Source organism: Salmo salar, chromosome ssa03 (genome assembly GCF_905237065.1).
Source record: "Salmo salar chromosome ssa03, Ssal_v3.1, whole genome shotgun sequence".
Classification (NCBI taxonomy): Eukaryota; Metazoa; Chordata; class Actinopteri; order Salmoniformes; family Salmonidae; genus Salmo; species Salmo salar.
This window is the reverse complement of record NC_059444.1, coordinates 84,241,905-84,266,137: the sequence shown is the minus strand read 5'-3', so window position 1 is coordinate 84,266,137 and position 24,233 is coordinate 84,241,905. Positions and strand designations below refer to the sequence as shown.

The 24,233-nt window shown below is 49.9% G+C and overlaps 1 protein-coding gene across 2 annotated transcripts in view; it reads right to left on the bottom strand.

The window, feature by feature from the left end:
• Positions 1 to 2,935: 2,935 nt before the first annotated feature.
• The window catches only part of LOC106593499 (phospholipid-transporting ATPase ABCA3), a 112,316-nt gene continuing 91,018 nt past the window's right edge, over positions 2,936 to 24,233 (bottom strand). For both annotated transcript variants that reach the window (XM_045715660.1, XM_045715661.1), the window contains exons 28-31: positions 9,207 to 9,377; positions 8,821 to 9,017; positions 6,400 to 6,473; positions 2,936 to 3,477 (exon numbers count right to left, since the gene is read on the bottom strand). In XM_045715660.1, the coding sequence (XP_045571616.1) occupies positions 3,355 to 3,477; positions 6,400 to 6,473; positions 8,821 to 9,017; positions 9,207 to 9,377 (565 nt within the window). In that variant the 3' untranslated portion in view covers positions 2,936 to 3,354. The remainder of the gene's footprint in view (positions 3,478 to 6,399; positions 6,474 to 8,820; positions 9,018 to 9,206; positions 9,378 to 24,233) is intronic.

Here is a 24,233-nt window from a genome sequence, read left to right as displayed (position 1 = left end):
GTGAACATGAACAGACACTAACTATAAAATACTTTTCTCCATGCTTCCTGGTAATATGAATGTCTTTGACCAACCCCTACTTTTCCATTCAGGGGAGTGAAAGAATAACCCCAGCCCAATAAAGGTTTCCCAGACAGATTTAGCATAGTCCTAGACTGGGAAACCAGCCCATAGGTTCCAGGTTGTATGACATATATGCTAATCTGGCAATACAGCAGGGAATAGGGAGGTCAAATAACTGGTCCTGCAAGATTTCTGTCCATCATCAAAGTTTCTGTGCCTTTCCCACTGAAAACACCAGAGAAAAACTGGGTTGTAACTGCTGAGGGTTTCTGTGCCTTCCCCTCTGAAAACACCAGAGAAAAACTGGGTTGTAACTGCTGAGGGTTTCTGTGCCTTCCCCTCTGAAAACACCAGAGAAAAACTGGGTTGTAACTGCTGAGGGTTTCTGTGCCTTCCCCTCTGAAAACACCAGAGAAAAACTGGGTTGTAACTGCTGAGGGTTTCTGTGCCTTCCCCTCTGAAAACACCAGAGAAAAACTGGGTTGTAACTGCTGAGGGTTTCTGTGCCTTCCCCTCTGAAAACACCAGAGAAAAACTGGGTTGTAACTAATGAGGGGATAAACACAGGTCATGCTCTGATTCACAAACAAAGCATATAGGTGTTAACGGTATATGACCACAGTGTACTACTGGCTGTGTCCAGCTGGTCCAGTTTTATACATTTGTAGAACAGCTGGCTTATTATTAGAAATACCTCATCATTGATCATGTATAATGGGAGTGTGGTGTTTCTAAAGTAAAGGAATACTAGTTTTTGTTTCAATTTGCATACAGCAAATTTAATTTAAAAATAATAGCAGTAATTATACAGTAGACAAGGTTAGTTCCATGATACAGTACATACGAGTACAATGATTAAGATTCCCTTTTTTAAATATGATACATTGTATTTTATCCTAATCATATGCATCATCATCACAATGTTTTCAAGTTCTCTTTTACTTAACTCAAAATGAGATGTAGCTGTAAGACATGTCCATATAGATGAACTGGCATCTATGATATTTAGAAACGTAACAAAAACATCATTTGTCAGGACAGAGCCCTATTTTTTGTCTTCCAAACATGAACATCAGCCTCTATTTAAGTCTGTAACCACTTGCCTATCAGTTTGTCAACTATCCTACGCAGTGCTTAAGTTCAACCATCCCAGAAACAGCCATTGTTGCGGAGGTTTACTTCAAAAGTGCTTAAAAAAAAGTCAACTGGTTAGATTGAGTGAGCTATCGGTGGGGGGTGGGGGGGGGGGGGCAGAGTTGATCCTTCATGGTCCTTGTGTGAGGCTGTTTTACAGTCAGTTGCATTGATAAGTTAACCATCTTCAGAAACATTCTTTTAAAAAGGACAGTTTACTTTATGTGAAAACATCAACAACAAAATCAGCTATCCCTTTAAGACGTTTACACTATGCTCCCATGACTACTGTTGATAGTTTAGATACATAACCACATCAACCAGTGTAGCATTGGGAGAACATAGGAGACTTAGCATGTCTAGACAAGGGGACTAAATATTGGACTAGGCCTAAACATTTTCCACAAAGCAAAAACATGTATAAATGGAATGCTGGGACAAGAAGCAGGAATTCTCTGTCTGGACAGAAATACTTTCATTCTTGTGGAAGCTATTGTCTTTAAACCTCACATTCTCATTCAACCTCTTCTTTCAATTACATTAAGGGTTTGCAAATGGGAAAAAAACTGCCAATGGACGGAAAAAAGTGACTGATTTGTTGACTGGACGGTGTGTTACTCTATAGTAAAGTACTCTAAACTCTATATTAAGAGGACGTAACAGTGCATTGGTCCATAGCTGTAAATCATCTACACATTGATAAGCAAAAACATCATTTTGTTTCAGCCTTCAGGAATAACATTGTAGTACTGTAGTAGTATAATTGACAGCAGTAAAGGGACAGCACACAAACAAATGAAGTTAACATGAAATGCTTAAGCTGCAGTTAAATTAGTGTGGGTAAACCAACCAAAAAACACCTCACAAAGGGATAGTTCAGCGATTTCACAAGGTCATTGACCTATCCCTTAAAGTCAAATAACATATCTGTACCTCAGCAGGTGGATATAGTGATTCTGTAACTATGACACGGCATCAAACTTACTGTAGCCCTTAGAAAGGGAAGTTGTGCTTCAGTCAGTGGACACCATGCTAAGGATAGAAACCACACAGTCCAACATGCCCAAATCCTTCAAGACGTTTTTTCTTTCTGAATCTTGCAATTAGGAATTTCAATGATGGTCTGAGGGCATCTCAATATCTAGCAGGCTTTTTGTGTGCCATGCAATGCAGTGCAGAGGGGTTGTTGTTCATTCAAACATGGAATTGTTAGCTAATGTTCCTGCAACATTTCTGCAAACCAATCTAATGATTTCCTACAGGAAGTGGCTTCAGTACCATGAATCTATTACATAATTTACATCCGACCAAAAAGGATGAGCAAACGTTAGAGCATAGCATTTACCCTGGCATGGAATTAGCATGGCATTTACATTAATAAAGAAAAAAAAATGTGTTGATTTGTTTGACAATTGCCTCACTTGAAGTGCCTCATTGTACATTTCAAATCATGTCAGTGACGAACAATACCCACTGTGCACAATTGTTTAGGGTCACAGTAAGAATCATATGAGGAGACAAAAATTATACATAAAAAAGAAAGCTGCATACAAGTTCACAAAAAGGTCTATCACACATTCACAACCCTGCCTGTCACACATTCACAAGGCTGAGTTGTATTGTACAGAGCAGACCACTCATATCCAGTGGTATCCAGTTGTTTACATGGTATTTAAACGTCAAAGACAAAAAAGGGGTAACATCTGAGATTCCTTACTTGGTCGTATAGCAGCCCCCCCCCCCACCCCCAAAACCGAACTCCCTAACCCTAACCTTGCCTCTGGACTGACCTAAATGTTCAACACACAAACTGATTGAACAGAAGAGAAAGGAGTGGTTGATGGTTAAGACCCAGGCTTGGATCAACGGGTCCAGTCTGGTTGGCGGTCCAAGCCCAGCGGGGTTAGAGGGAGCTGGGGTTACATGGCCACGTTGAAGTCCGGGTGTCCATGGAGTCAACCTCTGCTCCATCACTGCACAGTGTCTGTCTGTGTGTGTAGATCAAGACCTGATCATAGCTCAGTGGCGCGTCACATAGTCGAGTCCATGTACACAGGTCATCCACACAGAGTGGAGAGATACACACGACGGATGGACAGACAGAAAAAGAGAGAAACAGAGAGATGGAGCTCCCCCTCTTCTTCCACCTCGCGCCATCTATTTCCTGCTGCAGTGCTGGAACTGGGCGAAGCTGAGGAACACCTGTTCCAGGGAGATCTGGCTCACAGCGTAGTCGTCGATGTTGTACTTCTCTTTGGCTGCCTCCAAGGTGCCAAACACCTTGGGGAGGATGGGGGGATGAAGAGAGGGGAGAGAAAGAGGGAAATAAGAGGGTGAGTCAGTGCTTAGCCTGAAATCAAAAGCTGTATCTGACAACTTCAATAGTGTGGAGTAGTCAGATACAAATCGAAGGCAAATACACTTAGTGCCAAGAGTCATTACATTCTTCCTCCACTAGATATTGCTCTTACACAGTCTAAAAGACAGGTTGGCTGACAGGTAAAGGGCTCCACTAGATGGTGTTATTACAGTCTAAAAGACAGGTTGGCTGACAGGTAAAGGTCTCCACTAGATGGTGTTATTACAGTCTAAAAGACAGGTTGGCTGACAGGTAAAGGTCTCCACTAGATGGTGTTATTACAGTCTAAAAGACAGGTTGGCTGACAGGTAAAGGTCTCCACTAGATGGTGTTATTACAGTCTAAAAGACAGGTTGGCTGACAGGTAAAGGGCTCCACTAGATGGTGTTATTACAGTCTAAAAGACAGGTTGGCTGACAGGTAAAGGTCTCCACTAGATGGTGTTATTACAGTCTAAAAGACAGGTTAGCTGACAGGTAAAGGTCTCCACTAGATGGTGTTATTACAGTCTAAAAGACAGGTTGGCTGACAGGTAAAGGTCTCCACTAGATGGTGTTATTACAGTCTAAAAGACAGGTTGGCTGACAGGTAAAGGTCTCCACTAGATGGTGTTATTACAGTCTAAAAGACAGGTTGGCTGACAGGTAAAGGTCTCCACTAGATGGTGTTATTACAGTCTAAAAGACAGGTTGGCTGACAGGTAAAGGTCTCCACTAGATGGTGTTATTACAGTCTAAAAGACAGGTTGGCTGACAGGTAAAGGGCTCCACTAGATGGTGTTATTACAGTCTAAAAGACAGGTTGGCTGACAGGTAAAGGGCTCCACTAGATGGTGTTATTACAGTCTAAAAGACAGGTTGGCTGACAGGTAAAGGTCTCCACTAGATGGTGTTATTACAGTCTAAAAGACAGGTTGGCTGACAGGTAAAGGTCTCCACTAGATGGTGTTATTACAGTCTAAAAGACAGGTTGGCTGACAGGTAAAGGTCTCCACTAGATGGTGTTATTACAGTCTAAAAGACAGGTTGGCTGACAGGTAAAGGTCTCCACTAGATGGTGTTATTACAGTCTAAAAGACAGGTTGGCTGACAGGTAAAGGTCTCCACTAGATGGTGTTATTACAGTCTAAAAGACAGGTTGGCTGACAGGTAAAGGTCTCCACTAGATGGTGTTATTACAGTCTAAAAGACAGGTTGGCTGACAGGTAAAGGTCTCCACTAGATGGTGTTATTACAGTCTAAAAGACAGGTTGGCTGACAGGTAAAGGTCTCCACTAGATGGTGTTATTACAGTCTAAAAGACAGGTTGGCTGACAGGTAAAGGTCTCCACTAGATGGTGTTATTACAGTCTAAAAGACAGGTTGGCTGACAGGTAAAGGTCTCCACTAGATGGTGTTATTACAGTCTAAAAGACAGGTTGGCTGACAGGTAAAGGTCTCCACTAGATGGTGTTATTACAGTCTAAAAGACAGGTTGGCTGACAGGTAAAGGTCTCCACTAGATGGTGTTATTACAGTCTAAAAGACAGGTTGGCTGACAGGTAAAGGTCTCCACTAGATGGTGTTATTACAGTCTAAAAGACAGGTTGGCTGACAGGTAAAGGTCTCCACTAGATGGTGTTATTACAGTCTAAAAGACAGGTTGGCTGACAGGTAAAGGTCTCCACTAGATGGTGTTATTACAGTCTAAAAGACAGGTTGGCTGACAGGTAAAGGTCTCCACTAGATGGTGTTATTACAGTCTAAAAGACAGGTTGGCTGACAGGTAAAGGTCTCCACTAGATGGTGTTATTACAGTCTAAAAGACAGGTTGGCTGACAGGTAAAGGTCTCCACTAGATGGTGTTATTACAGTCTAAAAGACAGGTTGGCTGACAGGTAAAGGTCTCCACTAGATGGTGTTATTACAGTCTAAAAGACAGGTTGGCTGACAGGTAAAGGTCTCCACTAGATGGTGTTATTACAGTCTAAAAGACAGGTTGGCTGACAGGTAAAGGTCTCCACTAGATGGTGTTATTACAGTCTAAAAGACAGGTTGGCTGACAGGTAAAGGGCTCCACTAGATGGTGTTATTACAGTCTAAAAGACAGGTTGGCTGACAGGTAAAGGGCTCCACTAGATGGTGTTATTACAGTCTAAAAGACAGGTTGGCTGACAGGTAAAGGTCTCCACTAGATGGTGTTATTACAGTCTAAAAGACAGGTTGGCTGACAGGTAAAGGTCTCCACTAGATGGTGTTATTACAGTCTAAAAGACAGGTTGGCTGACAGGTAAAGGTCTCCACTAGATGGTGTTATTACAGTCTAAAAGACAGGTTGGCTGACAGGTAAAGGTCTCCACTAGATGGTGTTATTACAGTCTAAAAGACAGGTTGGCTGACAGGTAAAGGTCTCCACTAGATGGTGTTATTACAGTCTAAAAGACAGGTTGGCTGACAGGTAAAGGTCTCCACTAGATGGTGTTATTACAGTCGAAAAGACAGGTTAGCTGACAGGTAAAGGTCTCCACTAGATGGTGCTATTACAGTCTAAAAGACAGGTTGGCTGGCAGGTTAGGTCTCCACTAGATGGTGCTCTTACACAGTCTAAAAGACAGGTTGGCTGACAGGTAAAGGTCTCCACTAGATGGTGTTATTACAGTCGAAAAGACAGGTTGGCTGACAGGTAAAGGTCTCCACTAGATGGTGCTATTACAGTCTAAAAGACAGATTGGCTGGCAGGTTAGGTCTCCACTAGATGGTGCTCTTACACAGTCTAAAAGACAGGTTGGCTGACAGGTTAGGGCCAAGGAAAAGGGTTAGGGAGTGAATAGGGACCGGCTGAGAAAGAGAAAGAGAGATAGTTACCTGTGCCCAGGAGAGAGTCTTGTCAGTTAAGTGGTAGTGCACCATGCCCTGGTGTTCATCTGTTAGTAGACTTCCTGTGGAGAGAAGGAAGTGATGTCATGTTAGACCAACCCCCTAAACCAGGTATTCCCAAACTGGGGTAGGCGTAGCCTCGTTTCACTGCCAAAAATAAAATTAAACCATCTAGTGTTCATCAAAACAAAAACACAATGTCAAATACAGGCAGCCTAGTCAAATAATTAACATCCAATCACATTAACCTCTCGGGAAATCTTCACTCTTGCGCAGACATTTAGAAACGAAACTTGAAAAATAAGCCACGGGAGTTTTTTGAGCTAGAATAGATGACTTTTGAGTAGTAAGACATGTATAAAAGCAACCGATACCATTAATAAGAAGGGGCTAGAAGCGTCTTACATGATGAGCTACCGAGTGGCTAGGACAAGCAAGCCCCAGACTATTGTGGAGGATTTCATTCTTCCTGCTGCTGCGGATATGGCTGGGACAATGCTGGGGGAAAAGGCCAAAAAAACTGTACAGACAATGTCTTCATCAAACAACACTGTTTCACGACGCATCAGTGACATGGCAGGAGATGTGCCAGTGAATTCTATGTGTTACAGCTGGATGAGTCAACAGACGTTTCGGGCCTGGCACAGCTCCTGGTATATGTCCGTTACGTTTATGGGGGGTCAATTAAGGAAGACATACTCTTCTTGAAACCAGGACAACAGGAGAGGATATGTTTAAAGTGCTGGACAGCTTTGTGACATCTAATGGACTTTGTGGTCAAGATGTGTTGGTATCTGTACTGATGGAGCAAAAGCCATGACAGGGAGACATAGTGGAGTGGTGACGCGCGTGCAAGGAGTTGCTCCCGACGCCACTTGGGTACAGTGCAGCATCCACCAAGAGGCTCTTGCTGCCAAGGGAATAACTGACAGCTTGAAAGACGTTTTGGACACTACAGTGAAAATGGTTAACTTCGTTAAAGCAAGGCCCCTGAACTCTCGTGTATCTACTGCATTATGCAATGATATGGGCAGCGACCATGTAACGCTTTTACAACATACAGAAGTGCGCTGGTTATCAAGGGGCAAAGTATTGACATGTTTTTTTAATTGAAAGACGAGCTTAAAGTTCTCTTTACTGACCATAATTTTCACTTGTCTGATTGCTTGCATGATGACGAGTTTCTCACATGACTGGCCTATCTGGGTGATGTTTTTTCTCGCCTGAATGATCTGAATCTAGGATTACAGGGACTCTCCGCAACTATCAAAGTGCGGGACAACATTGAGGCTATGATTAAGAAGTTGGAGCTCTTCTCTGTCTGCATTAACAAGGACAACACACCGGTCTTTCCATCATTGTATGATTTTTTGTGTGCAAATGAACTCAAGCTTACGGACGATGTCAAATGTGATATAGCGAAGCACCTGAGTGAGTTGGGCGCGCAATTACGCAGGTACTTTCCCGAAACGGATGACACAAACACCTGGATTCGTTATCCCTTTCATGCCCTGCCTCCAGTCCACTTACCGATATCTCAACAAGAGAGCCTCATTGAAATTCAAACAAGCGGTTCTGTGAAAATGTAATTTAATCAGAAGCCACTGCCAGATTTCTGGATAGGGCTGTGCTCAGAGTTTCTTGCCTTGGCAAATCAGCTGTTAAGACACTGATGCCCTTTACAACCACGTATCTATGTGAGAGTGGATTCTCAGCCCTCACTAGCATGAAAACTAAATACAGGCACAGACTGCATGTGGAAAATCATTTAAGACTGAGACTCTCTCCACAACCCAACATTGCAGAGTTATGTGCATCCTTTCAAGCACATACATCTCATTAACCTGTGGTGAGTTATTCACAATTTTCAATGAACAAAAAGTTGTATATGTAAGATGGCTAAATAAAGAGCACAATTATTGATTATTATTATTTGTGCCCTGGTCCTTTAAGAGCTCTTTGTCACTTCCCATGAGCCGGGTTGTGACAAAAACTCACACTCATTCTTATGTTTAATAAATGTATTGTATAGTGTGTGTAGCAGGCTTACAATGATGTCAAAAGAACAACATTTGATTGTGCGCTGACCCTGATGCTAGAGGGGGTACGCAGCTGGAGGTTGAATGTTTGAAGCGGTAAGGGACTATAAAAAGTTTAGGAAGTACTGCCCTAAACCATTGACAGTCAAACATCTTGGATTATCTTTGAACCAGCCTCAGGGGGTGGGGTGCGTGCGTGCGTGTGTGTCTGTGTGCATACGTGCGCGTGAGTGTTTGTGCATGTCTACGTGTGTGTGTGTGTGTGTGTGTGTGTGTGTGTGTGTACACTACGCGCCTGTATAAGTTTGTTTGTGTGTGTGCACCCGTGTATGTTCATGAGTCTGACTCAGAGTGTGTGTGTCTCTCTGACCTGGGAAGGTGCTCTCGATGAAGTCCTTGAAGAGTTGCAGGTCGCTATCCTCCACCTCCTTGTCCACTCGTACTTTAGCCAGTAGTGTGTAGCCACTGCCAAACTTACTCTTCAGGTGCTGGGGACTGCCCAGACACTTAAACTGACCGTTCACCATCACAGCCAGCCGGGTACACAGAGCCTCGCATTCCTCCATACTACAGCAGAGAGAGAGAGAAGGGGAAGAACAGTGGAACAAAAGAGGAGAGGGAGAAAGATAATCCAAGCACGACAGCATCTATTTTATTCTCTGAGTCACTCTGTTCCTTTCTGTGACACAGTAATGACTGTACTGGAAGGTGGAGGACGGTGATGAAGAGGATGGTGTGTGTGTGTGCTATGCTCACCTGTGAGAAGTGATGATGATGGCCTTTCCAGACTCTCGGGTGCGCGTCACGGCGTCCCACAGCAGTCGCCTAGCAACCGGGTCCATGCCAGTGGACGGCTCGTCCAGGAAGATGACCGGGGGTCCACCAATCAGAGCCACAGCCGCACTCAGCTTCCTCTTATTGCCCCCGCTGGAGGGGGAGAGATAGAAGGGGGGTGTAGGAAGGGATTTGAGGGAGAAGTGATGGGGAGGGAAGTGGAGGGAGAGGGGCAAGAGGGAGAGAGAGGGAGGGGGCAAGAGGGAGAGAGAGGGAGGGGGCAAGAGGGAGAGAGAGGGAGGGGGCAAGAGGGAGAGAGAGGGAGGGGGCAAGAGGGAATGTGTTTGTACTCAGTAATATCTTGACATTCATGAGCTATGTCTCTAGAGAGAGAAGGAGTAGTGTACACTATAGGACAAGATATATCTCTAGAGAGAGAAGGAGTAGTGTACACTATAGGACAAGATATATCTCTAGAGAGAGAAGGAGTAGTGTACACTATAGGACAAGATATATCTCTATAGAGAGAAGGAGTAGTGTACACTATAGGACAAGATATATCTATAGAGAGAAAGGGTAGTGTACACTATAGGACAAGATATATCTCTAGAGAGAGAAGGAGTAGTGTACACTATAGGACAAGATATATCTCTAGAGAGAGAAGGAGTAGTGTACACTATAGGACAAGATATATCTATAGAGAGAGAAGGAGTAGTGTACACTATAGGACAAGATATATCTATAGAGAGAGAAGGAGTAGTGTACACTATAGGACAAGATATATCTCTAGAGAGAGAAGGAGTAGTGTACACTATAGGACAAGATATATCTCTAGAGAGAGAAGGAGTAGTGTACACTATAGGACAAGATATATCTCTAGAGAGAGAAGGAGTAGTGTACACTATAGGACAAGATATATCTATAGAGAGAGAAGGAGTAGTGTACACTATAGGACAAGATATATCTCTAGAGAGAGAAGGAGAAGTGTACACTATAGGACAAGATATATCTCTAGAGGGAGAAGGAGTAGTGTAACACTATAGGACAAGATATATCTATAGAGAGAGAAGGAGGATTGTACACTATAGGACAAGATATATCTCTATAGAGAGAAGGAGTAGTGTACACTATAGGACAAGATATATCTATAGAGAGAGAAGGGTAGTGTACACTATAGGACAAGATATATCTATAGAGAGAGAAGGAGTAGTGTACACTATAGGACAAGATATATCTATAGAGAGAGAAGGAGTAGTGTACACTATAGGACAAGATATATCTATAGAGAGAGAAGGAGTAGTGTACACTATAGGACAAGATATATCTATAGAGAGAGAAGGAGTAGTGTACACTATAGGACAAGATATATCTCTAGAGAGAGAAGGAGTAGTGTACACTATAGGACAAGATATATCTCTAGAGAGAGAAAGGGTAGTGTACACTATAGGACAAGATATATCTCTAGAGAGAGAAGGAGTAGTGTACACTATAGGACAAGATATATCTCTAGAGAGAGAAAGGGTAGTGTACACTATAGGACAAGATATATCTATAGAGAGAGAAGGAGTAGTGTACACTATAGGACAAGATATATCTCTAGAGAGAGAAAGGGTAGTGTACACTATAGGACAAGATATATCTCTAGAGAGAGAAGGAGAAGTGTACACTATAGGACAAGATATATCTCTAGAGGGAGAAGGAGTAGTGTACACTATAGGACAAGATATATCTATAGAGAGAGAAAGGGTAGTGTACACTATAGGACAAGATATATCTATAGAGGGAGAGAAGGAGTAGTGTACACTATAGGACAAGATATATCTCTAGAGGGAGAAGGAGTAGTGTACACTATAGGACAAGATATATCTCTAGAGGGAGAAGGAGTAGTGTACACTATAGGACAAGATATATCTCTAGAGGGAGAAGGAGTAGTGTACACTATAGGACAAGATATATCTCTAGAGAGAGAAGGAGTAGTGTACACTATAGGACAAGATATATCTCTAGAGGGAGAAGGAGTAGTGTACACTATAGGACAAGATATATCTCTAGAGAGAGAAGGAGTAGTGTACACTATAGGACAAGATATATCTCTAGAGAGAGAAGGAGTAGTGTACACTATAGGACAAGATATATCTCTAGAGGGAGAAGGAGTAGTGTACACTATAGGACAAGATATATCTCTAGAGAGAGAAAGGGTAGTGTACACTATAGGACAAGATATATCTATAGAGAGAGAAGGAGGATTGTACACTATAGGACAAGATATATCTCTAGAGAGAGAAGGAGTAGTGTACACTATAGGACAAGATATATCTCTATAGAGAGAAGGAGTAGTGTACACTATAGGACAAGATATATCTCTAGAGAGAGAAGGAGTAGTGTACACTATAGGACAAGATATATCTCTAGAGAGAGAAAGGGTAGTGTACACTATAGGACAAGATATATCTATAGAGGGAGAAGGAGTAGTGTACACTATAGGACAAGATATATCTATAGAGAGAGAAAGGGTAGTGTACACTATAGGACAAGATATATCTATAGAGGGAGAAGGAGTAGTGTACACTATAGGACAAGATATATCTATAGAGAGAGAAGGAGTAGTGTACACTATAGGACAAGATATATCTCTAGAGAGAGAAGGAGTAGTGTACACTATAGGACAAGATATATCTCTAGAGAGAGAAGGAGTAGTGTAACACTATAGGACAAGATATATCTATAGAGAGAGAAGGAGTAGTGTAACACTATAGGACAAGATATATCTATAGAGAGAGAAGGAGTAGTGTAACACTATAGGACAAGATATATCTATAGAGAGAGAAGGAGTAGTGTACACTATAGGACAAGATATATCTCTAGAGAGAGAAGGAGTAGTGTAACACTATAGGACAAGATATATCTATAGAGAGAGAAGGAGTAGTGTACACTATAGGACAAGATATATCTCTATAGAGAGAAGGAGTAGTGTACACTATAGGACAAGATATATCTCTAGAGAGAGAAGGAGTAGTGTACACTATAGGACAAGATATATCTCTAGAGAGAGAAAGGGTAGTGTAACACTATAGGACAAGATATATCTATAGAGAGAGAAGGAGTAGTGTACACTATAGGACAAGATATATCTCTAGAGAGAGAAGGAGTAGTGTAACACTATAGGACAAGATATATCTATAGAGAGAGAAGGAGTAGTGTACACTATAGGACAAGATATATCTATAGAGAGAGAAGGAGTAGTGTAACACTATAGGACAAGATATATCTCTAGAGAGAGAAAGGGTAGTGTACACTATAGGACAAGATATATCTATAGAGGGAGAAGGAGAACAACAAATATAGCAAGAAAAGGGCTCTCTGACCTGCAAGTGCCTTACACACACCAGATTAATTATTTTGTATGTGAACAATAGACGGCCTCCTGTAGTATGATCTGTGAAGAAATTTCAGCCACAAAAGTCCAGACACACACACACACTGTCCCCCACCCCCAAACCAACACACACACACTGTCCCCCACCCTCAAACCAACACACACACACTGTCCCCCACCCCCAAACCAACACACACACACTGTCCCCCACCCTCAAACCAACACACTCACACTGTCCTCCACCCCCAAACCAACACACACACACTGTCCTCCACCCCCAAACCAACACACACACACTGTCCCCCACCCCAAACCAACACACACACACTGTCCTCCACCCCCAAACCAACACACACACACTGTCCTCCACCCCCAAACCAACACACACACACTGTCCTCCACCCCCAAACCAACACACACACACTGTCCTCCACCCCCAAACCAACACACTCACACTGTCCTCCACCCCCAAACCAACACACTCACACTAGTCCCCCACCCCAAACCAACACACACACACCTGTCCTCCACCCCCAAACCAACACACACACACTGTCCCCCACCCCCAAACCAACACACACACACTGTCCCCCACCCTCAAACCAACACACACACACCTGTCCCCACCCTCAAACCAACACACACACACCTGTCCCCCACCCCAAACCAACACACACACACACACACACACAGTCCCCCACCCCCAAACCAACACACACACACACTGTCCCCCACCCCCAAACCAACACACACACACACTGTCCCCCCACCCCCAAACCAACACACACACACTGTCCCCCCACCCCCAAACCAACACACACACACACTGTCCCCCACCCCCAAACCAACACACACACACACTGTCCCCCACCCCCAAACCAACACACACACACTGTCCCCCACCCCAAACCAACACACACACACACTGTCCCCCACCCCAAACCAACACACACACACACATGTCCCCCACCCCCAAACCAACACACACACACACCTGTCCCCACCCCAACACACACACACACACACACACACACTGTCCCCCACCCCAAACCAACACACACACCTGTCCCCCACCCCCAAACCAACACACACACACTGTCCCCCACCCCAAACCAACACACACACATGTCCCCCACCCCCAAACCAACACACACACACACTGTCCCCCACCCCCAAACCAACACACACACACATGTCCCCCACCCCCAAACCAACACACACACACTGTCCCCCCACCCCAAACCAACACACACACCACTGTCCCCCACCCCAAACCAACACACACACACTGTCCCCCACCCCAAACCAACACACACACACACTGTCCCCACCCCCAAACCAACACACACACACCACTGTCCCCCACCCCCAAACCAACACACACACACACACACACACTGTCCCCCACCCCCAAACCAACACACACACACACACACTGTCCCCCACCCCCAAACCAACACACACACTCCCAACACACACACTGTCCCCCACCCCCAAACCAACACACACACACACTGTCCCCCACCCCCAAACCAACACACACACACTGTCCCCCACCCCCAAACCAACACACACACTGTCCCCCACCCCCAAACCAACACACACACACTGTCCCCCACCCCCAAACCACCACACACCCACACACACACACTGTCCCCACCCCCAAACCAACACACACACACACTGTCCCCCACCCCCAAACCAACACACACACTGTCCCCCACCCCAACACACACACACTGTCCCCCACCCCAAACCAACACACACACACTGTCCCCCACCCCCAAACCAACACACACACACTGTCCCCCACCCCCAAACCAACACACACACACACTGTCCCCCACCCCCAAACCAACACACACACACTGTCCCCCACCCCCAAACCAACACACACACACTGTCCCCACCCCACACACACACACTGTCCCCCACCCCCAAACCAACACACACACACTGTCCCCACCCCAAACCAACACACACACACTGTCCCCCACCCCCAAACCAACACACACACACTGTCCCCCACCCCCAAACCAACACACACACACTGTCCCCCACCCCCCAAACCAACACACACACCTGTCCCCACCCCCAAACCAACACACACACACTGTCCCCCACCCCCAAACCAACACACACACATGTCCCCCACCCCCAAACCAACACACACACTGCCCCCACCCCCAAACCAACACACACACACTGTCCCCCACCCCCAAACCAACACACACACACCACACTGTCCCCCACCCCAAACCAACACACACACACTGTCCCCCACCCCCAAACCAACACACACACACTGTCCCCCACCCCCAAACCAACACACACACTGTCCCCCACCCCCAAACCAACACACACACACTGTCCCCCCACCCCCAAACCAACACACACACCCACACACACACACTGTCCCCACCCCCAAACCAACACACACACACACACTGTCCCCCACCCCCAAACCAACACACACACACTGTCCCCCACCCCCAAACCAACACACACACACTGTCCCCCACCCCAAACCAACACACACACACTGTCCCCCACCCCAAACCAACACACACACTGTCCCCCACCCCAACACACACACACACACAGTCCCCCACCCTCAAACCAACACACACACACTGTCCCCCCACCCCAAACACACACACACTGTCCCCCACCCCAACACACACACACTGTCCCCCACCCCAAACACACACACTCACACTGTCCCCACCCCCAAACCAACACAAACACACTGTCCCCCAACCCCAAACCAACACACACACAGTCCCCCACCCTCAACCCAACACACACACACAGTCCCCCACCCCCAAACCAACACACACACACACACACAGTCCCCACCCCCAAACCAACACACACACACACACACACGTCCCCCACCCCCAAACCAACACACACACACTGTCCCCCAACCCCAAACCAACACACACACACTGTCCCCACCCCCAAACCAACACACACACACACCCACACCCACACACCACACACACACACACTGTCCCCACCCCCAAACCAACACACACACTGTCCCCACCCCCAAACCACACACACACACACTGTCCCCCACCCCCAAACCAACACACACACATGTCCCCCACCCCCAAACCAACACACACACACACTGTCCCCCACCCCCAAACCAACACACACACACTGTCCCCCACCCCCAAACCAACACACACACACTGTCCCCCCACCCCAAACCAAACACACACACACTGTCCCCCACCCCCAAACCAACACACACACTGTCCCCCACCCCCAAACCAACACACACACTGTCCCCCACCCCCAAACCAACACACACACACTGTCCCCCACCCCCAAACCAACACACACACACTGTCCCCCACCCCCAAACCAACACACACACACTGTCCCCACCCCCAAACCACCACACACACACACACTGTCCCCCACCCCCAAACCAACACACACACACACTGTCCCCACCCCCAAACCAACACACACACACACTGTCCCCACCCCAAACCAACACACACACACACACACACTGTCCCCACCCACCACACACACACACACACACACACACACTGTCCCCACCCCCAAACCAACACACACACTGTCCCCCACCCCAAACCAACACACACACACTGTCCCCACCCCCAAACCAACACACACACACTGTCCCCACCCCAAACCAACACACACACACCTGTCCCCCACCCCAAACCAACACACACACACTGTCCCCACCCCCAAACCAACACACACACACTGTCCCCCACCCCAAACCAACACACACACACTGTCCCCCACCCCCAAACCAACACACACACACACACACTGTCCCCCACCCCCAAACCAACACACACACTGTCCCCACCCCAACCAACACACACACACACTGTCCCCCACCCCCAAACCAACACACACACACTGTCCCCACCCCCAAACCACCACACACACACACTGTCCCCCACCCCAAACCAACACACACACACACACACACTGTCCCCCACCCCCAAACCAACACACACACACTGTCCCCCACCCCCAAACCAACACACACACACTGTCCCCACCCCAAACCAACACACACACACACCACCCAACACACACACACACTGTCCCCCACCCCCAAACCAACACACACACACACATGTCCCCACCCCCAAACCAACACACACACACAGTCCCCCACCCCCAAACCAACACACACACACACACACTGTCCCCACCCCCAAACCAACACACACACACTGTCCCCCCACCCCCAAACCAACACACACACACTGTCCCCCACCCCAAAACCAACACACACACTGTCCCCCACCCCAAACCAACACACACACACACTGTCCCCACCCCCAAACCAACACACACACCCACACACACACACTGTCCCCCACCCCCAAACCAACACACACACACACACTGTCCCCCCACCCCCAAACCAACACACACACACTGTCCCCCACCCCCAAACCAACACACACACACTGTCCCCCACCCCAAACCAACACACACACACTGTCCCCCACCCCAACACACACACACTGTCCCCACCCCAACACACACACACACACAGTCCCCCACCCTCAAACCAACACACACACACTGTCCCCCACCCCAACACACACACACTGTCCCCACCCCCCAACCACACACACACACACTGTCCCCCACCCCAACACACACACTCACACTGTCCCCCACCCCCAAACCAACACAAACACACTGTCCCCCAACCCCAAACCAACACACACACAGTCCCCCACCCTCAACCCAACACACACACACAGTCCCCCACCCCCAAACCAACACACACACACACACACGTCCCCCACCCCCAAACCAACACACACACACACACACACAGTCCCCCACCCCCAAACCAACACACACACACTGTCCCCAACCCCAAACCAACACACACACACTGTCCCCAACCCCAAACCAACACACACACACACACACACACACACACACACACACACACACACACACACACAACACACACACTGTCCCCACCCCCAAACCAACACACACACACACTGTCCCCCACCCCCAAACCAACACACACACACACACTGTCCCCCACCCCCAAACCAACACACACACACTGTCCCCACCCCAAACCAACACACACACACACACACACCCTGTCCCCACCCCCAAACCAACACACACACACTGTCCCCACCCCCCCAAACCAACACACACACTGTCCCCACCCCCAAACCAACCACACACACTGTCCCCCACCCCCAAACCAACACACACACTGTCCCCCACCCCCAAACCAACACACACACTGTCCCCCCACCCCAAACCAACACACACACACTGTCCCCACCCCAAACCAACACACACACACACTGTCCCCCACCCCCAAACCAACACACACACACACTGTCCCCCACCCCCAAACCAACACACACACACTGTCCCCACCCCAAACCAACACACACACACTGTCCCCACCCCCAAACCAACACACACACACACACTGTCCCCACCCCCAAACCAACACACACACACATGTCCCCCACCCCCAAACCAACACACACACACTGTCCCCACCCCCAAACCAACACACACACACTGTCCCCCACCCCAAACCAACACACACACACTGTCCCCACCCCCAAACCAACACACACACTGTCCCCACCCCCAAACCAACACACACACTGTCCCCCACCCCCAAACCAACACACACACACTGTCCCCACCCCCAAACCAACACACACACACTGTCCCCCACCCCCAAACCAACACACACACACACATGTCCCCACCCCCAAACCAACACACACACACTGTCCCCACCCCAAACCAACACACACACTGTCCCCCACCCCAAACCAACACACACACACTGTCCCCCCACCCCAAACCAACACACACACACTGTCCCCCACCCCCAAACCAACACACACACACTGTCCCCACCCCAAACCAACACACACACACTGTCCCCACCCCAAACCAACACACACACACTGTCCCCCACCCCAAACCAACACACACACTGTCCCCACCCCCAAACCAACACACACACACTGTCCCCCACCCCCAAACCAACACACACACCTGTCCCCCACCCAAACCAACACACACACTGTCCCCCACCCCAAACCAACACACACACACTGTCCCCACCCCCAAACCAACACACACACACTGTCCCCCACCCCCAAACCAACACACACACACTGTCCCCCACCCCAAACCAACACACACACACTGTCCCCACCCCAAACCACACACACACTGTCCCCACCCCAAACCAACACACACACACTGTCCCCCACCCCCAAACCAACACACACACACTGTCCCCCACCCCCAAACCAACACACACACACACTGTCCCCACCCCAAACCAACACACACACACTGTCCCCACCCCAAACCAACACACACACTGTCCCCCACCCCCAAACCAACACACACACACTGTCCCCACCCCCAAACCAACACACACACTGTCCCCACCCCAAACCAACACACACACACTGTCCCCACCCCAAACCAACACACACACACTGTCCCCACCCCCAAACCAACACACACACACGCCCCCACACACACACTGTCCCCACCCCAAACCAACACACACACACTGTCCCCCCACCCCCAAACCAACACACACACACTGTCCCCCACCCCCAAACCAACACACACACACTGTCCCCCACCCCCAAACCAACACACACACACTGTCCCCCACCCCCAAACCAACACACACACACTGTCCCCCACCCCAAACCAACACACACACTGTCCCCCACCCCCCAAACCAACACACACACACTGTCCCCCACCCCAAACCAACACACACACACTGTCCCCCACCCCCAAACCAACACACACACACACTGTCCCCACCCCCAAACCAACACACACACACTGTCCCCACCCCCAAACCAACACACACACACTGTCCCCACCCCCAAACCAACACACACACACTGTCCCCCACCCCCAAACCAACACACACACACTGTCCCCCACCCCCAAACCAACACACACACACTGTCCCCCCACCCCAAACCAACACACACACACTGTCCCCCACCCCAAACCAACACACACACACTGTCCCCCACCCCCAAACCAACACACACACACACTGTCCCCCACCCCCAAACCAACACACACACACTGTCCCCCACCCCCAAACCAACACACACACTGTCCCCCACCCCCAAACCAACACACACACTGTCCCCCACCCCCAAACCAACACACACACACACACTGTCCCCCACCCCCAAACCAACACACACACACACTGTCCCCCACCCCCAAACCAACACACACACCCCAAAACCACACACACACACTGTCCCCCCACCCCAAACCAACACACACACCTGTCCCCCACCCCAACACACACACACTGTCCCCCACCCCAAACCACACACACACACACTGTCCCCACCCCCAAACCAACACAAACACACTGTCCCCCAACCCCAAACCAACACACACACACGTCCCCACCCTCAACCCAACACACACACACAGTCCCCCACCCCAAACCAACACACACACACACACAGTCCCCACCCCAAACCAACACACACACACACACACAGTCCCCCACCCCCAAACCAACACACACACACTGTCCCCCACCCCAAACCAACACACACACCACTGTCCCCCACCCCCAAACCAACACACACACACACACTGTCCCCACCCCAAACCAACACACACACACACACACACACTGTCCCCCACCCCCAAACCACACACACACACACTGTCCCCACCCCCAAACCACACACACACACACTGTCCCCCACCCCCAAACCACACACACACACACACACTGTCCCCCACCCCCAAACCAACACACACACACACACACTGTCCCCACCCCCAACCAACACACACACTGTCCCCACCCCCAAACCAACACACACACCACACACCACACATGTCCCCCACCCCCAAACCAACACACACACCACTGTCCCCACCCCCAAACCAACACACACACACACTGTCCCCCACCCCAAACCAACACACACACACACACACACTGTCCCCACCCCCAAACCAACACACACACACTGTCCCCACCCCCACAAACCACACACACACACTGTCCCCCACCCCCAAACCAACACACACACACTGTCCCCACCCCCCAAACACACACACACACACACACTGTCCCCCACCCCCAAACCAACACACACACTGTCCCCACACCCCAAACCAACACACACACTGTCCCCCACCCCAAAACAACACACACACTGTCCCCCACCCCAAACCAACACACACACCCACACACACACCTGTCCCCCACCCCCAAACCAACACACACACACACACTGTCCCCCACCCCCAAACCAACACACTCACACTGTCCCCCAACCCCAAACCAACACACACACACTGTCCCCCACCCTCAAACCAACACACACACACTGTCCCCCACCCCAACACACACACACTGTCCCCCACCCCAACACACACACACACACAGTCCCCCACCCTCAAACCAACACACACACACTGTCCCCCACCCCAACACACACACACTGTCCCCCACCCCAACACACACACACTGTCCCCCACCCCAACACACACACTCACACTGTCCCCCCACCCCCAAACCAACACAAACACACTGTCCCCCAACCCCAAACCAACACACACACAGTCCCCCACCCTCAACCCAACACACACACACAGTCCCCCACCCCCAAACCAACACACACACACACACACAGTCCCCCACCCCCAAACCAACACACACACACACACACACAGTCCCCACCCCCCAAACCAACACACACACACTGTCCCCACACCCCCAAACCAACACACACACACACACTGTCCCCACACCCCAAACACACACACACACACACACACACTGTCCCCACCCCCAAACCAACACACACACTCAGTCCCCACCCCAAACCAACACACACACACACTGTCCCCACCCCCAAACCAACACACACACACACACACGTCCCCCACCCCCAAACCAACACACACACACTGTCCCCCAACCCCAAACCAACACACACACACACACAACACACTGTCCCCACCCCCAAACCAACACACACACATGTCCCCCACCCCCAAACCAACACACACACTGTCCCCCACCCCCAAACCAACACACACACACTGTCCCCCACCCCAAACCAACACACACACACTGTCCCCCACCCCCAAACCAACACACACACTGTCCCCCACCCCAAACCAACACACACACACAACTGTCCCCCACCCCCAAACCAACACACACACACTGTCCCCCACCCCCAAACCAACACACACACACTGTCCCCCACCCCAAACCAACACACACACACTGTCCCCCACCCCCAAACCAACACACACACACACTGTCCCCCACCCCCAAACCAACACACACACACACTGTCCCCCACCCCAACACACACACACACACACACACACTGTCCCCCACCCCCAAACCAACACACACACACACTGTCCCCCACCCCAAACCAACACACACACACACACACTGTCCCCCCACCCCAAACCACACACACACACACACACTGTCCCCCACCCCAAACCAACACACACACTGTCCCCACCCCCAAACCAACACACACACACTGTCCCCACCCCAAACCAACACACACACTGTCCCCCACCCCAAACCAACACACACACACTGTCCCCCACCCCCAAACCAACACACACACACCTGTCCCCCACCCCCAAACCAACACACACACACTGTCCCCCACCCCCAAACCAACACACACACACACACACTGTCCCCACCCCAAACCAACACACACACACTGTCCCCCCACCCCAAACCAACACACACACACTGTCCCCCACCCCCAAACCAACACACACACACTGTCCCCACCCCCAAACCAACACACACACACACTGTCCCCCACCCCCAAACCACACACACACACTGTCCCCACCCCCAAACCAACACACACACTGTCCCCCACCCCCAAACCAACACACACACTGTCCCCCACCCCCAAAACCAACACACACACCCAACACACACACTGTCCCCCACCCCCAAACCAACACACACACACACTGTCCCCCACCCCCAAACCAACACACACACACTGTCCCCCACCCCCAAACCAACACACACACACTGTCCCCCCACCCCAAACCAACACACACACACTGTCCCCCACCCCAACACACACACACTGTCCCCACCCCAAACACACACACACACTGTCCCCCACCCCAAACCAACACACACACAGTCCCCCACCCTCAAACCAACACACACACACTGTCCCCCACCCCCAAACCAACACACACACACACTGTCCCCCCACCCCCAAACCAACACACACACACACACTGTCCCCCCACCCTCAAACCAACACACACACACTGTCCCCCACCCCAAACCAACACACACACTGTCCCCACCCCAAACCAACACACACACTGTCCCCCACCCCCAAACCAACACACACACACTGTCCCCCACCCCAAACCAACACACACACACTGTCCCCCACCCCCAAACCAACACACACACACTGTCCCCCCACCCCAAACCAACACAACACCACACACACTGTCCCCCACCCCCAAACCAACACACACACACTGTCCCCACCCCAAACCAACACAAACACACACTGTCCCCCACCCCCAAACCAACACACACACACTGTCCTCCACCCCCAAACCAACACAAACACACACACACACTGTCCCCCACCCCCAAACCAACACACACACACTGTCCCCACCCCCAAACCAACACACACACACTGTCCCCCAAACCAACACACACACACTGTCCCCCACCCCCAAACCAACACACACACACTGTCCCCCACCCCCAAACCAACACACACACACTGTCCCCCACCCCCAAACCAACACACACACACTGTCCCCCACCCCCAAACCAACACACACACTGCCCCCACCCAAACCAACACACACACTGTCCCCCACCCCCAAACCAACACACACACACACACACACACACACTGTCCCCCCACCCCAAACCAACACACACACACACACACTGTCCCCCCACCCCCAAACCAACACACACACTGTCCCCCACCCCCAAACCAACACAAACACACTGTCCCCCACCCCCAAACCAACACACACACACTGTCCCCCACCCCCAAACCAACACACACACACTGTCCCCCACCCCCAAACCAACACACACACACACACACACACACACACTGTCCCCCACCCCCAAACCAACACACACACACACACACTGTCCCCCACCCCCAAACCAACACACACACACAGTCCCCCACCCTCAAACCAACACACACACACACACACACACTGTCCCCCACCCCCAAACCAACACACACACTGTCCCCCACCCCCAAACCAACACACACACTGTCCCCCACCCCCAAAACAACACACACACTGTCCCCCACCCCCAAACCAACACACACACCACACACACACACTGTCCCCCACCCCCAAACCAACACACACACACACCTGTCCCCCCACCCCAAACCAACACACTCACACTGTCCCCCAACCCCAAACCAACACACACACACTGTCCCCCACCCTCAAACCAACACACACACACTGTCCCACCCAACACACACACACTGTCCCCCACCCCAACA